We start from the raw sequence: 15,721 nt of genomic DNA on the forward strand, positions 1-15,721 counted from the left end.
AAAGTTACATTATACAAAATTTAAATGAGTTAACAACAACTATATGATTAAAAAGTTAGTTATAATTAAACTTTTAATAAAATGATTTTACTTTTTTATAAACTTATATGTTAAACTCACCAAATACTAAACTAAACACAAAAATTTATAGCTTAATCCTAAATTACTAATAAATTAAGTTTTAAATAATTACAAACACAAAAATTTATAACATAATCCTAAATTACTAACAATTTAATTATAAAATAATTACAATATTCATACAAAAATTACAATATTACAATATACATACAAAATTACAAAATTACAATATTCATACAAAAAATTACAATATTCATACAAAAATTACAATATTCATACAAAATACTAATCCAAAACTATAAATACAAAATTAATTATAAAATAATTACAATATTCATACAAAATTACAATATTCATACAAAATACTAATCCAAACTATAAACACTAAATATAAATAATTAATAATTAATAACAAAAAATTCACAATATCTTAATTAAACTCTTTAAATTATAAACAAAATTATTTACTAAAATAATACATTACTTTTTTCTTCTTCTTCTTCTTCTTCTTCTCTTCTTCTCATTTCTTTCTTTTTTTTTTCTCTACCGTCCATTGCATGCTTGGGGACCATTTACTTATAGGCTAAAAATTATGGTGTTGAAGGGACAACACCATGCTGCCCTTGCAGCCGTGCAGCGGTGGGCAGAAGGCCACCATTGGCGCCTCCCTATGAGGCATTTTTAATGGCGCCTCTATATGAGGCACATTAATTGGCGCCTACCTGACAGGCGCCACCCGACCCGACCCGACCCGACCCGACCCGTTGACCATATTTTGACCCGTATTTTTATTTAAAATTTTTTAAAAAAATAATATTTTATTCAAAAAAATTAATAGCTTTTTATTCATTGGCGCCTCTGAGATAGACACCAATGAAAAAAGTAACCCATTTTCGTAAATAATCTTTCTGACAACCTATTTTAGTACAAAAAAAATTTTTTTGGCCTATTTACGTAAAAAACCCTCGCTTCGCCCTTGATTAAAATTACAGTCCCGTTGACCAACAAATGTTTAGATGTAATGGTAAGACATATTGCACTTCCAGGATAGGACTCAACTTCAAATTTTGGAGGAGACATTGTTAGGAGGGACAGGCACAAACTTTAAAAGGATTAGTCTTCATGAATTGTAAAACGGACATGATTTAAAGAATACCCAGTTACCCCTCTCATGTTTGAAGAAAATATAATAAACCCATTGAGATCTATTTACTAAGTAGATTTTAAATAAAAAAAACAAATATACCATTGTTATTATATATTTATGTATTTTATTCATTTCTCCATATTTAATTACATAATAATGAAAATTTTAGTTACATATCAAAGTATTATAACATTAAATATATTTTTCTTATATTTTTATAAAATAAGAAAAATATATTTGACTACAATTAAATTAAGTATTTTAAAATTTATATTTAATTTTATTATATAATAATTTTGAGATAAGTTTATCAAATTATATTTATACAAAATTAATAACATTATTTAAAAATTAATGAAAAATAAATTGATTAAAATATAAAGAAAATAAAAATAATAAAGGAAGGAAGGAATATACAAAAAATTCATCTAAAGTTAATCACCTTACTTAATGGCAAGGTTAAAGTCTGAAAATTTTAATATATCATATTTGAGTTTCACTTTGTGTAAATTATTTATGGAATCTCGTTCCTTTCATAGTTTTTTTTGCCCATATTTGAAGATATTTTAATTATTAATATGACTGTTCTTTATGATGATTAATTATAATTATAATTATAATTATTTGAATATCGTTTGTAATTGTAATTATGAATATACTTGTACATTAAAATTGTAACACCCCTTACCTAACTCAACCGTCGGGTCAAGTTACTGAGATGTCTCATTTGTTGTCGAAGCAACTATGATCGCTCCAAAGCAATTTAATTTTTTTTTTCAAGTTGTTGAGCTTAAAATATAATTAAAATATGATTCAAACACTTATTCAAGCTTAAAACGAGCTTATGAAAGCTCCCAAAGTGATCAGAGGTCGTTTAGCAACCAAATTGTAAAGTCCAAACTATTGTTCATCGCGAATTCATGAAATTCCACGTCGCGACATCACTCTCTAACTTGAGCTCGTCATGACCTCACTAAGGTACCACGTCGTGACATCACTCACTGACTTGAGCTTGTCGCGACCTCAATCCTACCACCTTATGACTTAGGCAAATTTTTGGCTCCCTAACACTTAGGACAACATCTAAATGATATATATAACATCCATATCAACCATTAACCATTCAAACATACCAATTTCCAACCTTGAATAACTTCTAATTCAATTCAATTTCCAAACATACCAAACCAATTGACATGATTTACATAAGGAACCAAAAATACCAAAGCTTCCATTGAAAACAACCATAACATTACCAACATATCCCTAAGTACATGCCAAAAATTAAAGTTCAAAAATTTAAGTCCATACTCTTTTCGAGGCTTGATTTTGTGATGAGATGAGTTGGATGTCAACTTCTCCTCTAGAGCTTCAAAACGAGACCACGCCTATGTGTTTGAAAAGAAATGCGTTAAGCTCACAAGAGCTTAATAAGCATATCAAGAATTAAATTAAGCATTTAAAATGTGTTCTTTACATATACACATATATAAACATATATATATATATAGTACTATCACCATGCACAAATTTGTTTCAATAATAACTATAGTAAGACACTAAATCAACGAGTTACAAACTACTTACCAATGTTGCTTTTAAGTTCACTTACCTTATAATTTAAATTGTAGACTTAATAGAACACAATAAGATATGTGGAAATGTCGATCATATGCATTAAGGTGCCACTATTCTACGCACGGATTTGTGGATGCCACTTTGCATCGAAGTGCCACTAACACTTGCATCGTAGTGTCACTATCACTTGCATGCATAGAAATTTTCTTAACGGCATGCCATTTATAACCTACTAGTTCTCATTTTATCTACTTGGGCATTTAAATTATATAATTTATTTCCATTTTCTCAACAAATAGAACAAATTTAAATTTTCTATTTTTACAATTTAGTCATTATATAAATAAAGTCAATAATCATTAAAATTTCACTTGGCATCTATTTTTACAAATTCAAATTTTCTAATTTTACAATTTAGTCTTTATCTGACTTGGTCCCATCCTCGAGTCCTTCATTTCTGCATTCTTGCAAAACACATGCCACTCTTTGATAAGTTCAGATGGACTTAGTGAGTTCCTATATTACTTGAAATTAGATACTGTCTTTCGGGGGTTTAAATAGAGTGAAACTAAAAAAAAATAACTCCCTTCTTGTGCGGGTAACTTCTCTTAAACTCATTGAAGTGGACTGTTCCTATTCTCGATCCTATCCATTGGCGGATAGATTGTTGAGTGATTATCTTCTGGCCACTCTATTAGCCTTCGATCAGCCTTGATTGTTTCTTTGGTTGTCTTGCCATTTTCATGGTCCCCTTCCTTACCTACACTCGTAGTACTCTTACCTTCTTTTATTTTTAGAGGGGAAGTCTTCTTTCCACCATGTTCTCAAAAGGGTAATCTTACGATTTACCCTACTAATAGAAAATTTTTTATTCCTGCAAACCGGAAGTTGTAAAAATTTTTAGTCCATGGGAGGGTGTCTTAAATAATTTAAAATATTATATTTTTATTAATTAAAACACTATCCCTAGAAAAATAAAAGCTTAAAATTTTTTTTAATGTTATTTTCATGTAAAAATGTATCAATTTGGTCTGAAAATGTATTTGATACCAAACTGAAAAAGTGATATACTTTAAGAGCTAAATGATTCTTTAAGCCTAAATAAAGCAATAATATATATATTTTTTACAAAAGCCTTTCATAGGTGTTGACACCATTTTTATTTTGAAAAACGAGGTCGACTTGGATTTTGAAAAAAAATGAAAATGGGAGTCGCCACCGATCCTTTTATTTAGGTGTGATCGGGTCACCTCAAAAAGTGGTTATTTTTAATAAGTAATTTGACTTTATTAAAACAACGATTTTGGTCCACGAAATTCAGAAAAACGGGTTCGGGAGTCGGTTACGTACGAGGAAGGATTAGCACCCTCGTAACGCCCAAAAATTGGTACCTAGTTAATTAATTAATGTCTTAATGTCGAAAATTGAAAACTTTGAAGAGATTTAAAATACGATCTTTTATTTTTTTTAAAAAAAACTTATATAAAACAAGTTACTCAATAAGACCCTCTCATTTCGAAAAGAGAAAATGCCACACCCAATGAGTTAGGGCATGATATTTCACTTCCTCAAAAACGAGCTTGTCCAAAAAAAAAACTTGTGCAATAAAATTTAAAAGGATATTCAATTGTTTAAGTCAGGTGAAGAAATCGCAACCCAATACTCTCAAAATTCTAAACATTGAATATTACCTTTATTATTTTTAGAAAAACTCTTCATCTCGAGAAAACAACGTGTCATATCCAATGCATTAGGACACAACGTATTGAATTCTCGATAATGAGCTTTTTATTTATGTTTTGATTAAAGAGCATTCTCGATTATTCAGATTCAAAGAAAGAGTTGGAACCCAATACGTTAGGGATCAATCCTCTTGAAGATTCCAAATACCGAGTATTGCATTTATTTTTCAAAATTTTCTCTTTATACGAATTTGGGTAACAATTATATAATAGAGTAACAATTGTGATAATGTAAATAAAAATAGCATGATCAAGAACAAATAATAATAATAATAATAAGAATAATAATAATAAGATAAATAAAAAACAAATCAATCATGTATACTCAATATCAAGTAAATAAACAAATAAAACCGAAACATTTAAAGAATATAATAATGATAATAATGGTAATGTGAATAAATAAATAAATAAACATCAAGTAAAACAATAATAATAACAAAGAAAATAGATAAAAATTATAAAATATAAAAAAAATATGTATGTACATATAAGAAAAATATATATGTATGTGAATTATAAAAATAAAAAATATATAAATATACATATTTTAATATGTAAAAAAATATAAGTATGTATATAAAATTATGAAACATAGAAAATATATAAAAGTATGTGTATATATATATTTATAAAAATTAAAAAAGTGTACGATATGTATATATTATAAAACGTATGTATGTATACATGCATATATATAACAAAATTTGAAATTTAAAGGCATAAAAAAGTAAATAATAATGATACAAGATTAATGAGCCACATAATAGTTAAAATAATTAATTTAATAATAAAAAACTAAAATAACAAATAGAGGATTAAATAACATCAATAATAAAATACCAATGAATTTAAAACAAAGAGTATAAAAAAAATATAAGGCAAAATAAAATGTAAACAAATTTGAAAATAATGAATTTGAAAATGAATAAAAAGGGAAAAAGAGATTTGAAATCAACAATATACAAATCAATAAATAAATTATACACAAAATCAACAAAATAAGAACAAGCCACAAAAAATAAGAACGCAAGAGAGAGAGAAATTTGAGTGAATACTCTTAAGAATTATTATTACTCCCAACTCAAGTCCCTTTCAATGAAGGGAGATGCCTCTATTTATAGTTGAGGCTCCCCAAATCTAACGGTACAGATCAATTACATCAACGGCTAAGATTAAAGGGTATCTACAAATTAAATCTCTAAGATTACAAAATCATATTTTCTAAGATTGCATATCATATCTAAGATTGCATATCCTTGAAGATTATGTTTCCATAAGCTTGTAGATGGACCTTCAACCTTTTCAAGTAATGGGCCATTCTGATCGGGCCAAATGATATTACTGGACTTAGACTTTGTTTTATTTTTTGGGTTTATTATTTTTTTGTGAGCCCGGGCTAAAATTGGGTATTACAATAGGGATGGAATCCTAAGCAATACATCTCACATATAAGTTGCTATTTAGCCCAAAAAATAGTAAAATTATTATTTAACCCCAAACCCATTATGGGTGTGAACCATGGAAATACATATATGTATGTATGTATAAAAGCTGATCAAGTAATTGTTACTTAATTTTCTCCATGATTAGGGGGCTTGGGTGCTAATGGTTGGTCATTACCGAGAACCAGATGATAACAATTGCCAATTCTCCAGTCTAGTCAAATATTTGTAGAGGCAATTGCCAGTTCATTTCTTGCATTTGGACAGGCTAACTTCAATTTCTTTTTTGTCAAAAGGGGGTTAACTTCATTGCTGTATGATCATGCATAACCTTCAAAGAAATTTATGTAAGAATGAGACAGGACTAAAGGGATATTTGGTAACTTTAATCACTAATTTTACTGGGGGTATTTGTGCATATATGAAAGGAATTCAACACAATCACAATATTCCATATAATGGGGCCAGTCCTGTTTTCCAAAGCAATCCATTGGTCCGCTAGGCCACCATTAATTATAGCAAAAAAACAAAACAAGAACAAAAACAAAACCAAGTGTGGGTCATTTTTGTTAGTGCTATGAGTCCCACTATATACGAAAAATAGCCTTTCTCAATATAATCATTCAATAATGTGGTTTCATAGTAAGATATTGCGATTCAAAGATTTTCTTTTTAAATTCTGCTATCAAATCCCTATACTTTGTAAAATTATGGATTTAGTTCTTATATTTTAATTTGATTGATTTAAGTTTTTTTTTTACGTTTCAAATTGGTCAATTTTAGTCCCTGTATTATTCAAAATTTGATATTTTAGTCTTGACCCAACAGTAGTAGATAATTATGATCGGTTCAATTCAATTACTAGTCATGTACTATGCACACAATTGCAGATTTACTCTATATTCTCCAATTGGATCATTTTAAGTCTCTATATTTTTCGAAATTTGAAATTTTAGTTTTGATGCATATGGCAATCATTATTCATTAACTAAATTTTAATGAGTAATATGTGAAAATTACAAGATGATATGGCATTGCTCATATAATAATATGCTTGTTGCATCAGATTTTGGAAAACAAAACACAGAACTTGACTTAATGAATTTAACCGTTACTATTTGATAAAGACTAAAATTTTAAATTTTTAAAAATTATAAAGACTAAAAATGACCGAATTGAAGTGTAAAAACTAGATTCACAACTTTCATAAAGTATAATAAATCATAGAAGAATTTAACTTTAATATATTTATTGAGAACAAAACAACTTAGAAGTTGGAACCAAGCAACTTCTTTAGGCCTTCCACTTTCAATAATGTTGAACATTTTGGTGGGGAAGATGGAGACAACTAAGCAAAAAACCAATAACGTATATAATGTTTTTTAGTTCTTTCAATGAAGCTTCATATTCAATGTTTTACATGTTTTGTTCATATTGATATAAACTTGCTCTTTCTTTTTGCCAATTATTTTCACTACTTTTCCACAAATTCTCTATAATTATAGTTTTAATCCTTATACTATCTTGAAATCTGAAATTTAATCTGAATATTTTTATACTATTAATATTGTTATTGGTTACCATTAGTTAATGTTGATAAGTGGTAACACTTTAATGGTTTTACTTATCAATGTTGTCAATTTTGGCCTACTAATTTATAAATCTAGAGAAACTAAATTATGTACAATTAAAATAGTAAAATTAAATTTTAAAATTCTATAGAATAGAGGGATTCAAACTACAATCTCATAGGCTAACAAATGTTGGGTGTAATGATACGTTACATTGTACTATAAAGAGAAGGCTCGAGTTCGAATATTGAAGAAGACATTGTTGGGAGAAGTAGCCAAAAACTCCGAAGAGATTAGTCATCATGAATTGTAAAATGGGTACCTCCTCCACAGTTTAATGAATGCCCACTTACCCTTCTTAGGTTTGAAGAAAATCTAATAAACCCATTTAGATCTAATCATTAAGTAAATTTTAAATAAAAATACAATTGTACCTTTTATATGTGTATTTTAGGGCAATTTACCAATAAAAGCCCTTTTTTTTAAATTACCGAAATGGGCCCAGTATTTAATTATTTACCGGAATGAGCCATTGACGTGGCCGCGATTTCATGCCACGTAGTGCGTTTCGGGGGACGCGATTTTGCTGTTTTTCCCACGTTAGGTTTTTTTGGCTTTTAGGGTTTAGGGTTCAGGCTTTTTAGGTCCTGGAAGAAATAATTTCGAGTTGACGTTCCTGATCAAATAGTATAAAATCGCTTCTAGCAGAATGATGTTTGATAAGAATTTGTGAAATCGCTCCCTCGTGGACGCGCTTTTGCTACAGTAGGTCCTGGAAGAAATAATTTTGAGTTGACATTTCTAAGCAAATAGTATAAAATCGCTTCTAGCAGGATGCTATTTAAGAAGAATTTGTGAAATCGCGCCATCGTGGACGCGCTTTTGCTACAGTAGGTCATGGAAGAAATAATTTCGAGTTTACTTTTCTGAGAAAATAGTATAAAATCGCTTCTAGAAGGATGCTATTTGAGAAGAATTTGTGAAAGCATGCCCTCGTGGACGCGCTTTTGCTACAGTAGCATGTTTGGGCTGAGGCTATAAATTAGGCAGAAAATGTTCTCAGAATGCATAAGTCACAGCAGAAACAATTTAGAGAGGCTAAGCAGGTTAGAGTTTCAAATATGAGTGAACTTATTAGTGTTGTTATTTACTACGATGGTGAAGTTTGCCACACCGAGAATGGTGTTGTTTTTTGTCGGAGAATACGGTGCGACTGATTTTTAACCAGAACATAGATTTGATAGAACTTCGTAAAAGAATTAGGCGTAAAATTTTCGGAACTACGCCAATGAAAGTTCTGTTTATTACGTATCGATTCTGCTCTTTTGTTGATTTGGTGACATATGACTCGTTCGACATAAAAGGTGCTCGTAGCTTGGAGTCAATGGTGCAGACTCATCTTACTAGTGGAGCACCTTATATTGAGTTATATGTACAATTTACATAGCCAAGTGATGTACTTGCGATCGGTGTTTGAGATGTATACACGACCCCTGGCCGACATTCGATTAGCGGGTTACAAAACACGGAACAGCCCATGTTTGGTAGCGGTGTTGAACGCACATCCCCCGCAAGACACTCTATCGGTGGATGGAACATGTACGTCGGTGGCTCGATGTTTGATGCTGGAAATACGTACTGGGGAACGCATCAAGTTCTAGTGGTTGACAATCTACATCCAATTGGGGACGTTATGAAATACCCAAAAGAATGGATGATGTACTCCCTACGACGTCAACCGGTGAGGGGACCTCGTATGCTGCAGATGATTATGGGTTAGAAGATAACTCCGATGTGGATCCACCTCAAGAGCCCAGGCCCGATGGTGCAAAAGTTGGCTTATTTTCTGAACCGGAGCCTATTCCAACAGAACCTGAAGATGCTGAAAGGAGTTCAGATGAAGAAGAAAATCTACAATTCAGAGTATACTCATCTTCAGCCCATATGCATAATGTCGATCTATCTGCAGATGATGCGTTAGAGTTTCCAGATCTACCATATCGGTTGCGTGATCGTACAAGTTCAGGGCTAGATTCGGGTGAATTTGAAGTTGGTAATCAGTTTACCAACAAGGATAGTTTTATTGGTGCTTTGAAACAACATAGCATCAAAAACGGTGTTAACTACCATGTCATTAAATCGAAATCTGATAAGTTTGAGGTGAAGTGTGCGGTGCAAGACGGCACATGTTCATGGAAAATCTACGCCTCGTTAAGGAAAAGGACAGGGTTGTAGGAGATAAAAAAGTACAAAAGGTCCACATACATGTGTTGTAGGTACAATATTGACGGTATCTGAATAATACTTTTATTATGTAATGTTGCATTATTTAATGTATTCTGTTTATAGGTGTTTCACAAGATCATCCCAAGATGGATTCAGCTATGTTAGCTCGCTTGATAATCGCCTTACGAAAAGCAGATCCAGGACTTGATCTTGGGTGTTAATTGCCAATATCCGTAGCCAAATAGGGTACACGTGCTCTTACCGCAAGGCTTGGATAGCTAAGCAAAAGGCATTGGAGAAGATGCATAGTGGGTGGGATGCCTCATATAATGAAATATGGCAGTGGTGTCAAGTGCTAGAGAGATACGTCCCAGGTGCCATCACAAACCTTGAAACGGAAAATGCGTACTACAACGGCCAATTGCTACGTGGATGTCAAGTGTTTGAACGCCTGTTTTGGACTTTTAAGCAATGCCGAGACGTATTTCCATACTGCAAGCCATTGGTACAAATTGACGGTACCTTTATGTTTGGTAGGTATACTCACCGGCTATTACTTGCTGTGGCATAGGATGGAGGCGGGAGAATTATTCCAATTACATTTGCAATAACACCAAGGGAGTCGTCTGATGACTGGGATTTCTTTCTCTCAAGGTTAAGGAGGCATGTGTGCCCCCAACCTGATATCTGTGTTATTTCAGATCGGGGCGTTGGTATACTAGCTGTATTTGATCGACAGGGAAGCTTATGGCAGCGCACACACCATCGATATTGCCTAAGACATGTTGCTTTCAACTACTACAGGCAATATCCATCTAAGAGCGAACGACGACAAGTGACCAACATGGGTATTTAGTCTATATCTGTGTTATTTCGTTTGTCAATTTTAATTAGTTTTATTGGTAGAAGTGGTATGTAATATTCGCTATGAACTTATATTGGCAGGGTATGAAATAAACAAAGACCGTTTTCACGAGATGTTGGCAATTTTATGTTCAATTAACGGAGAAGGGGCGGACTACCTTTGTAACATACGTTTCGAATAGTGGGCACAAGCATACGACGGTGGCCTACAATATGGCCATATGACGTCAAACCTGGCTGAATACATAAACTCTGTTCCTAAAAGAACGCGAACATCGGTTGTGCGAGAGACATATTTTCGTTTGGCGGCGTTATTTCCAAAGCGAGCAGCAAGCTATGCAGTCCAGATGCAGGGAGGCCATGTATGGTGCACTAAGGTAGTTCAAGAAATAAACAAGACCAAGGCGCTGGCAAACACCATGCACACAGTGTGTCACGATCGAGACAACTTATTGTTTCGCGTGACAAAGTTTGACAGACCACACCAAGGTGTTGTTGGCGGGCAATATCGTGTACACTTGCGAAATAAGACTTGCGACTGTGGGATGTTTGATGCACTTCGTTATCCATGCGCTCATGTTATTGCAGCTTGTCAGAATCCTAGTCTGGATCCGATGAGTTATGTGGACGAAGTATACAAATTAGAAAACATGTACAACGTCTGGAGACACGTTTTCCCACCGGTCCCAGATGAACGTAAGTGGTCGCCCGTATCTCTTACTCCTTTTAGTTGTTACCGGATAGACAATTGCGTCGCAAGCCAAAGGGTCAACCTTGCTCGACTAGAATACATAACAATATGGATATCCGAGAAACAACCAGTCAAACGAAGTTGTGCGGATGGTGTAGGAATCCAGGCCATACAAGTCAATCATGCCCTAATCGCAATAGTTGAATGTAATTGTAAAAAAATTATATTTGTAAAATTATTAATTGATAAATTGTTTTAATGGTTAGTAAAATTATGGGAGTGGTGTCAAATTATTAATTCTTAGTACCAGTCAAAACATTTTTCCAAATCTAACATTATGTGAATGTAAAATTATTAACTCAAAAATTGTATTAATGGTTAGTAAAATTATCAAATAAATTTAAGTTAAGGGTTACGGTTTTAAGTTCTAGTTTAAAGTTTTAAAGTTAAGGGTTAAGAGTTTTTAAGTTAAGGGTTAAGGTTTTTAAGTTGAGGGTTAGGATTTTAAGTTAAGGGTTTGGGGTTTTTAATTAAATTAGTTAGGGGTTTTAAGTTTAAGGGTTTAGGATTTTTAATTAAATTAGTTTAGGGTTTTTAAGTTAAGGGGTTAGGGTTTTTAAATTTAAGGGTTCAGGGTTTTTAATTAAATTAGTTTAGGGTTTTTAAGTTAAGGAGTTAAAGTTTTTAAGTTTAAGGGTTTAGGGTTTTTAATTAAATTAGTTTAGGGTTTTTAAGTTAATGGCTTGGGTTTTTAATTTTAAGGGTTTAGGGTTTTTAATTTAAGGGTTAGGGTTTTTAAGTAAGGGCTTAGGGTTTTTAATTTTAAGGGTTTAGGATTTTTAATTTAAGGGTTAGGGTTTTTAAGTTAAGGGTTTAGGGTTTTTAATTAAATTAGTTAGGGTTTTTAAGTTTAAGGGTTTAGAGTTTTTAATTAAATTAGTTTAGGGTTTTTAAGTTAAGGGTTAGGGTTTTTAAATTTAAGGGTTTATGGTTTTTAATTAAATTAGTTTAGGGTTTTTAAGTTAAGGGGTTAGGGTTTTTAAGTTTAAGGGTTTAGGGTTTTAATTAAATTAGTTTAGGGTTTTTAAGTTAAGGGCTTAGGGTTTTTAATTTTAAGGGTTTAGGGTTTTAATTTAAGGGTTAGGGTTTTTAAGTTAATGGTTTAAGGTTTTTAATTTTATGGGATTAGGGTTTTTAATTAAATTAGTTTAAGGTTTTTAAGTTAAGGGTTAGAGTTTTTATGTTTAAGGGTTTAGGGTTTTTAATTAAATTAGTTTAGGGTTTTTAAGTTAAGGGTTAAGGTTTAGGGTTTAGGGTTTTTGTTTTTAAGGGTTTAAGGTTTTAATTAAATTAGTTTAGGGTTTTTAAGTTAAGGGTTTAGGGTTTTAATTTTAAGGGTTTATGATTTTTAATTTAAGGGTTAGAGTTTTTAAGTTAAGGGTTAAGGTTTTTAAGTTAAGGATTTAGTGTTTTTAATTTTAAGGGTTTAGGATTTTTAATTAAATTAGTTTAGGGTTTTTAAGTTAAAGGTTTAGGGTTTTTAATTTTAAGGATTTAGGGTTTTTAGGTAATAACTCAAAAAAATTTCTATTTGTTTACATCAAATAATATCAAAATATTCAAAATATTTGTACAAATAAATTTAAATTCAAAAATCAATCTCCGTGCCCGCCGGATTCAGTGCCACGTGGCGGCCGTCGAAGGTTACGCGCTGGATTCCTCCTTTGTCCAGCTTCCGGCGGCGATTGTGGTTCCTCCGGCGGGGATTCTGGTTCTTCCGGTACAACATCTGGTTGTCGGAGTTGGGATGATGAACCAGCTTGATAGAATAGTGAATGTGGAGGTGCTTGCATCAACAACGGCGATGGTGTTTGAAAACCATATGGTGGTGGGGATTGGTAAAATGAAGAGCTCCCTGACGGCCCCTCTTGCGAACCCTCGTGCGTCGCTGGCCTATACATCGGCGGTCCACTCGGCGTAACAAGGAATGGAGCTGAACTGGGCCATTGGCTCCAACCTGTAATAGGACTCGGAAAAGGAAACATATAAGGGTTAGGATACATAAAAGGGCTAGGAAACGCACCTGGCATCATCTGAAAAGGCGGTTGCGTCGGTATCATCGATTGAATGCTGGGCCGGGTGACTGTGTCTATGCTCCCGTTGGACCTGTTGATTCTATGGGCGCTGATGATGGGCTTGGCAAATTTCTGGGCATAGTTGATGGCCCTGCGTCGTCGTCCCTTTTTCTTGGATTTAAAGGGCCACGTTGTTCCCTTTGGATACATAATTGCTGCTACCTCTCTTCTGGCGATAGTAAATACGGCTTGCCATGGATCCTAAACCATGGCATGTACTCCGGCACGCACGCTAACTCTGAAACGATGATCGGTTCCCTATTAGGTATATAAACATACCAATCTTTCCACATTTCGATGTACTTGGACCAGAATCTCGTCCAATCCGTATTCGCTTGCCGAATGTCAATTTTGTGGTGATCGTCAAACACCTCAAGGTCCACGGGAATCGGTTGTCTACATCCAAATTGCTGTAACACCCAGTCTGACTAGTGCATCTCCACGGTCACGTAGTTGATCAATGCAACTTTCACGTGCCAAGTGTTCGAATTTTGTAAGAACTCTTCCGGAATTACTGCCTGAATTGCCGGATCCTCATATGGTGTCCATTGAAACTATATGAACATGATAGAAATATTAGTTATATACATAATACTAAATACTAAATACTAAATACCAATCGACTAGCGAATGTATGGAAATATCTATTTTATTTAATACTTACTTGTGCTTCTGACTGTTGGTCCAATAGAAGCCGTATATCTTCAAGAGAGGTAGGTAATCGAGCATGACTTGCTGGATGGTTCCACCTAATTAAACAAATTTTTAGCATACTTTTATTTTTAAAAATCTACATAATAATTGTAAAATCTAATATAAAATTTATCTCGTTATGAGTGAGAATGTATATGGGTGGTCCACTCGAGGACGTAGAAATGGAAAGCGAAATCGTGCCCATGACTGTAGTAGTGATAGGCAGCCTCTAATTTTTGCTCTCCTCGGTCGCGTCGCCCCGCACATCTCCCAATATAATGTGGCCAAGACGGCAGACCCCCAACTCAATTCACCGACTGCTCTAAAATCAGCGAGTTTTAGCAGCCATCTTAGATGTACGCGGCTCCATGACCAGTCCGGCATCAGATAACCTCAAATTAACTGAAGAATGTATGCTCAGCATATCGGATTCTTTCTATTTCGGTTGAATCTTCATCCGGATTCGGGAATGTGTTTCGCAACCAGCCCATCTCGATCTTACCTCCGTCTATTTTCTCCGGAATAGTGCCCAGAAGCTCGTAGCACACCGCTGACCAATCACTAGATTGGGCAGACCCCGTGACTGGGTACCCATCCACCGGCAATCCCAATTGCAGGCTGACGTCTTCCAAAGTGACAGTGCACTCTCCACATGGAAGATGAAATGTGTGCGTCTCGGGTCTCCACCTCTCGATCAACGCACTGATTAGTTTTGGGTTCACCTTACATCCCCGGCCTACCGTCAGCACGTGCTAAAAACCCGCTTCCCGCAGGTAATTCTCTACCAACGGTGATGGAGGATCATCCATATTCCGGATATTGCATTCCAATACCCGATCTACAGACTTTTATAATAAATAATAAATTAATAATTATCTAAAAATGCATAAATAAAAAATTCTTAAATAATATTTAAAGATTAAATTTAACACTTACCATTTTCATTTGTTCTACCGATATGTGATGCTTATCAAGACGAGTCCTTTCTCCGGCCATTGCTGAAATCGTACAAATTTTTATGGTTTAAAAAAATTAAAAAAAAATTAAAATCATTTAAAAAAAGGGAGTTAAGAGATATTTAAGAGGAACTTGAGAGCAAATTGAGATTAAATGTGGATTTGAGAGAAATTTGGAAGGAATTTGAGAGCAAATTGAGAGGAAATTTAGAAGAAATTAAGAGGAAATTTGAGAGAGGATTAGTTTGTGAAAAAAAAGGGGTGGAGGGTATTTATAGTTTTTTTTTTGGACCGTTGGGAGGGGGCAACGGTCAAATTTTTTATCGTTACCTTGTTCACTTGTGAACAGAAGTCGCAGCCACGTCGGTAGCGCTTTCTTTGGCGTGGCAAAAAATTGCGTCCTAGAGGGCACGATTTGTTGCCATGTCAGCAAAGCGCGCTGACGTGGTCGCGACTTGCTGGCGCGTCCCCTGACATTGCGCTAACGTGGACGCGATTTGTCGAAAAATGGCCCATTCCGGTAAATAATTAAATATCGGGCCCATTTTGGTAATTTTTATAAAAGGGGCTTTTTTGTGTAAATTACCCTGTA

General features: G+C 33.5%; 1 protein-coding gene across 1 annotated transcript; it reads right to left on the reverse strand.

Moving 5' to 3' along the window:
• Window positions 1-13,000: 13,000 nt before the first annotated feature.
• On the reverse strand, window positions 13,001-14,557 carry LOC128035494 (uncharacterized). Its single transcript, XM_052625243.1, has 2 exons — window positions 14,488-14,557; window positions 13,001-13,362 (listed from the first exon to the last, which is right to left on the reverse strand). The coding sequence occupies exons 1-2, from the start codon at window positions 14,555-14,557 to the stop codon at window positions 13,001-13,003; spliced, it is 432 nt and encodes a 143-aa protein (XP_052481203.1).
• Window positions 14,558-15,721: the final 1,164 nt, after the last annotated feature.

This window comes from Gossypium raimondii, chromosome 12 (assembly GCF_025698545.1).
Source record: "Gossypium raimondii isolate GPD5lz chromosome 12, ASM2569854v1, whole genome shotgun sequence".
In the NCBI taxonomy this organism is placed as follows: domain Eukaryota; kingdom Viridiplantae; phylum Streptophyta; class Magnoliopsida; order Malvales; family Malvaceae; genus Gossypium; species Gossypium raimondii.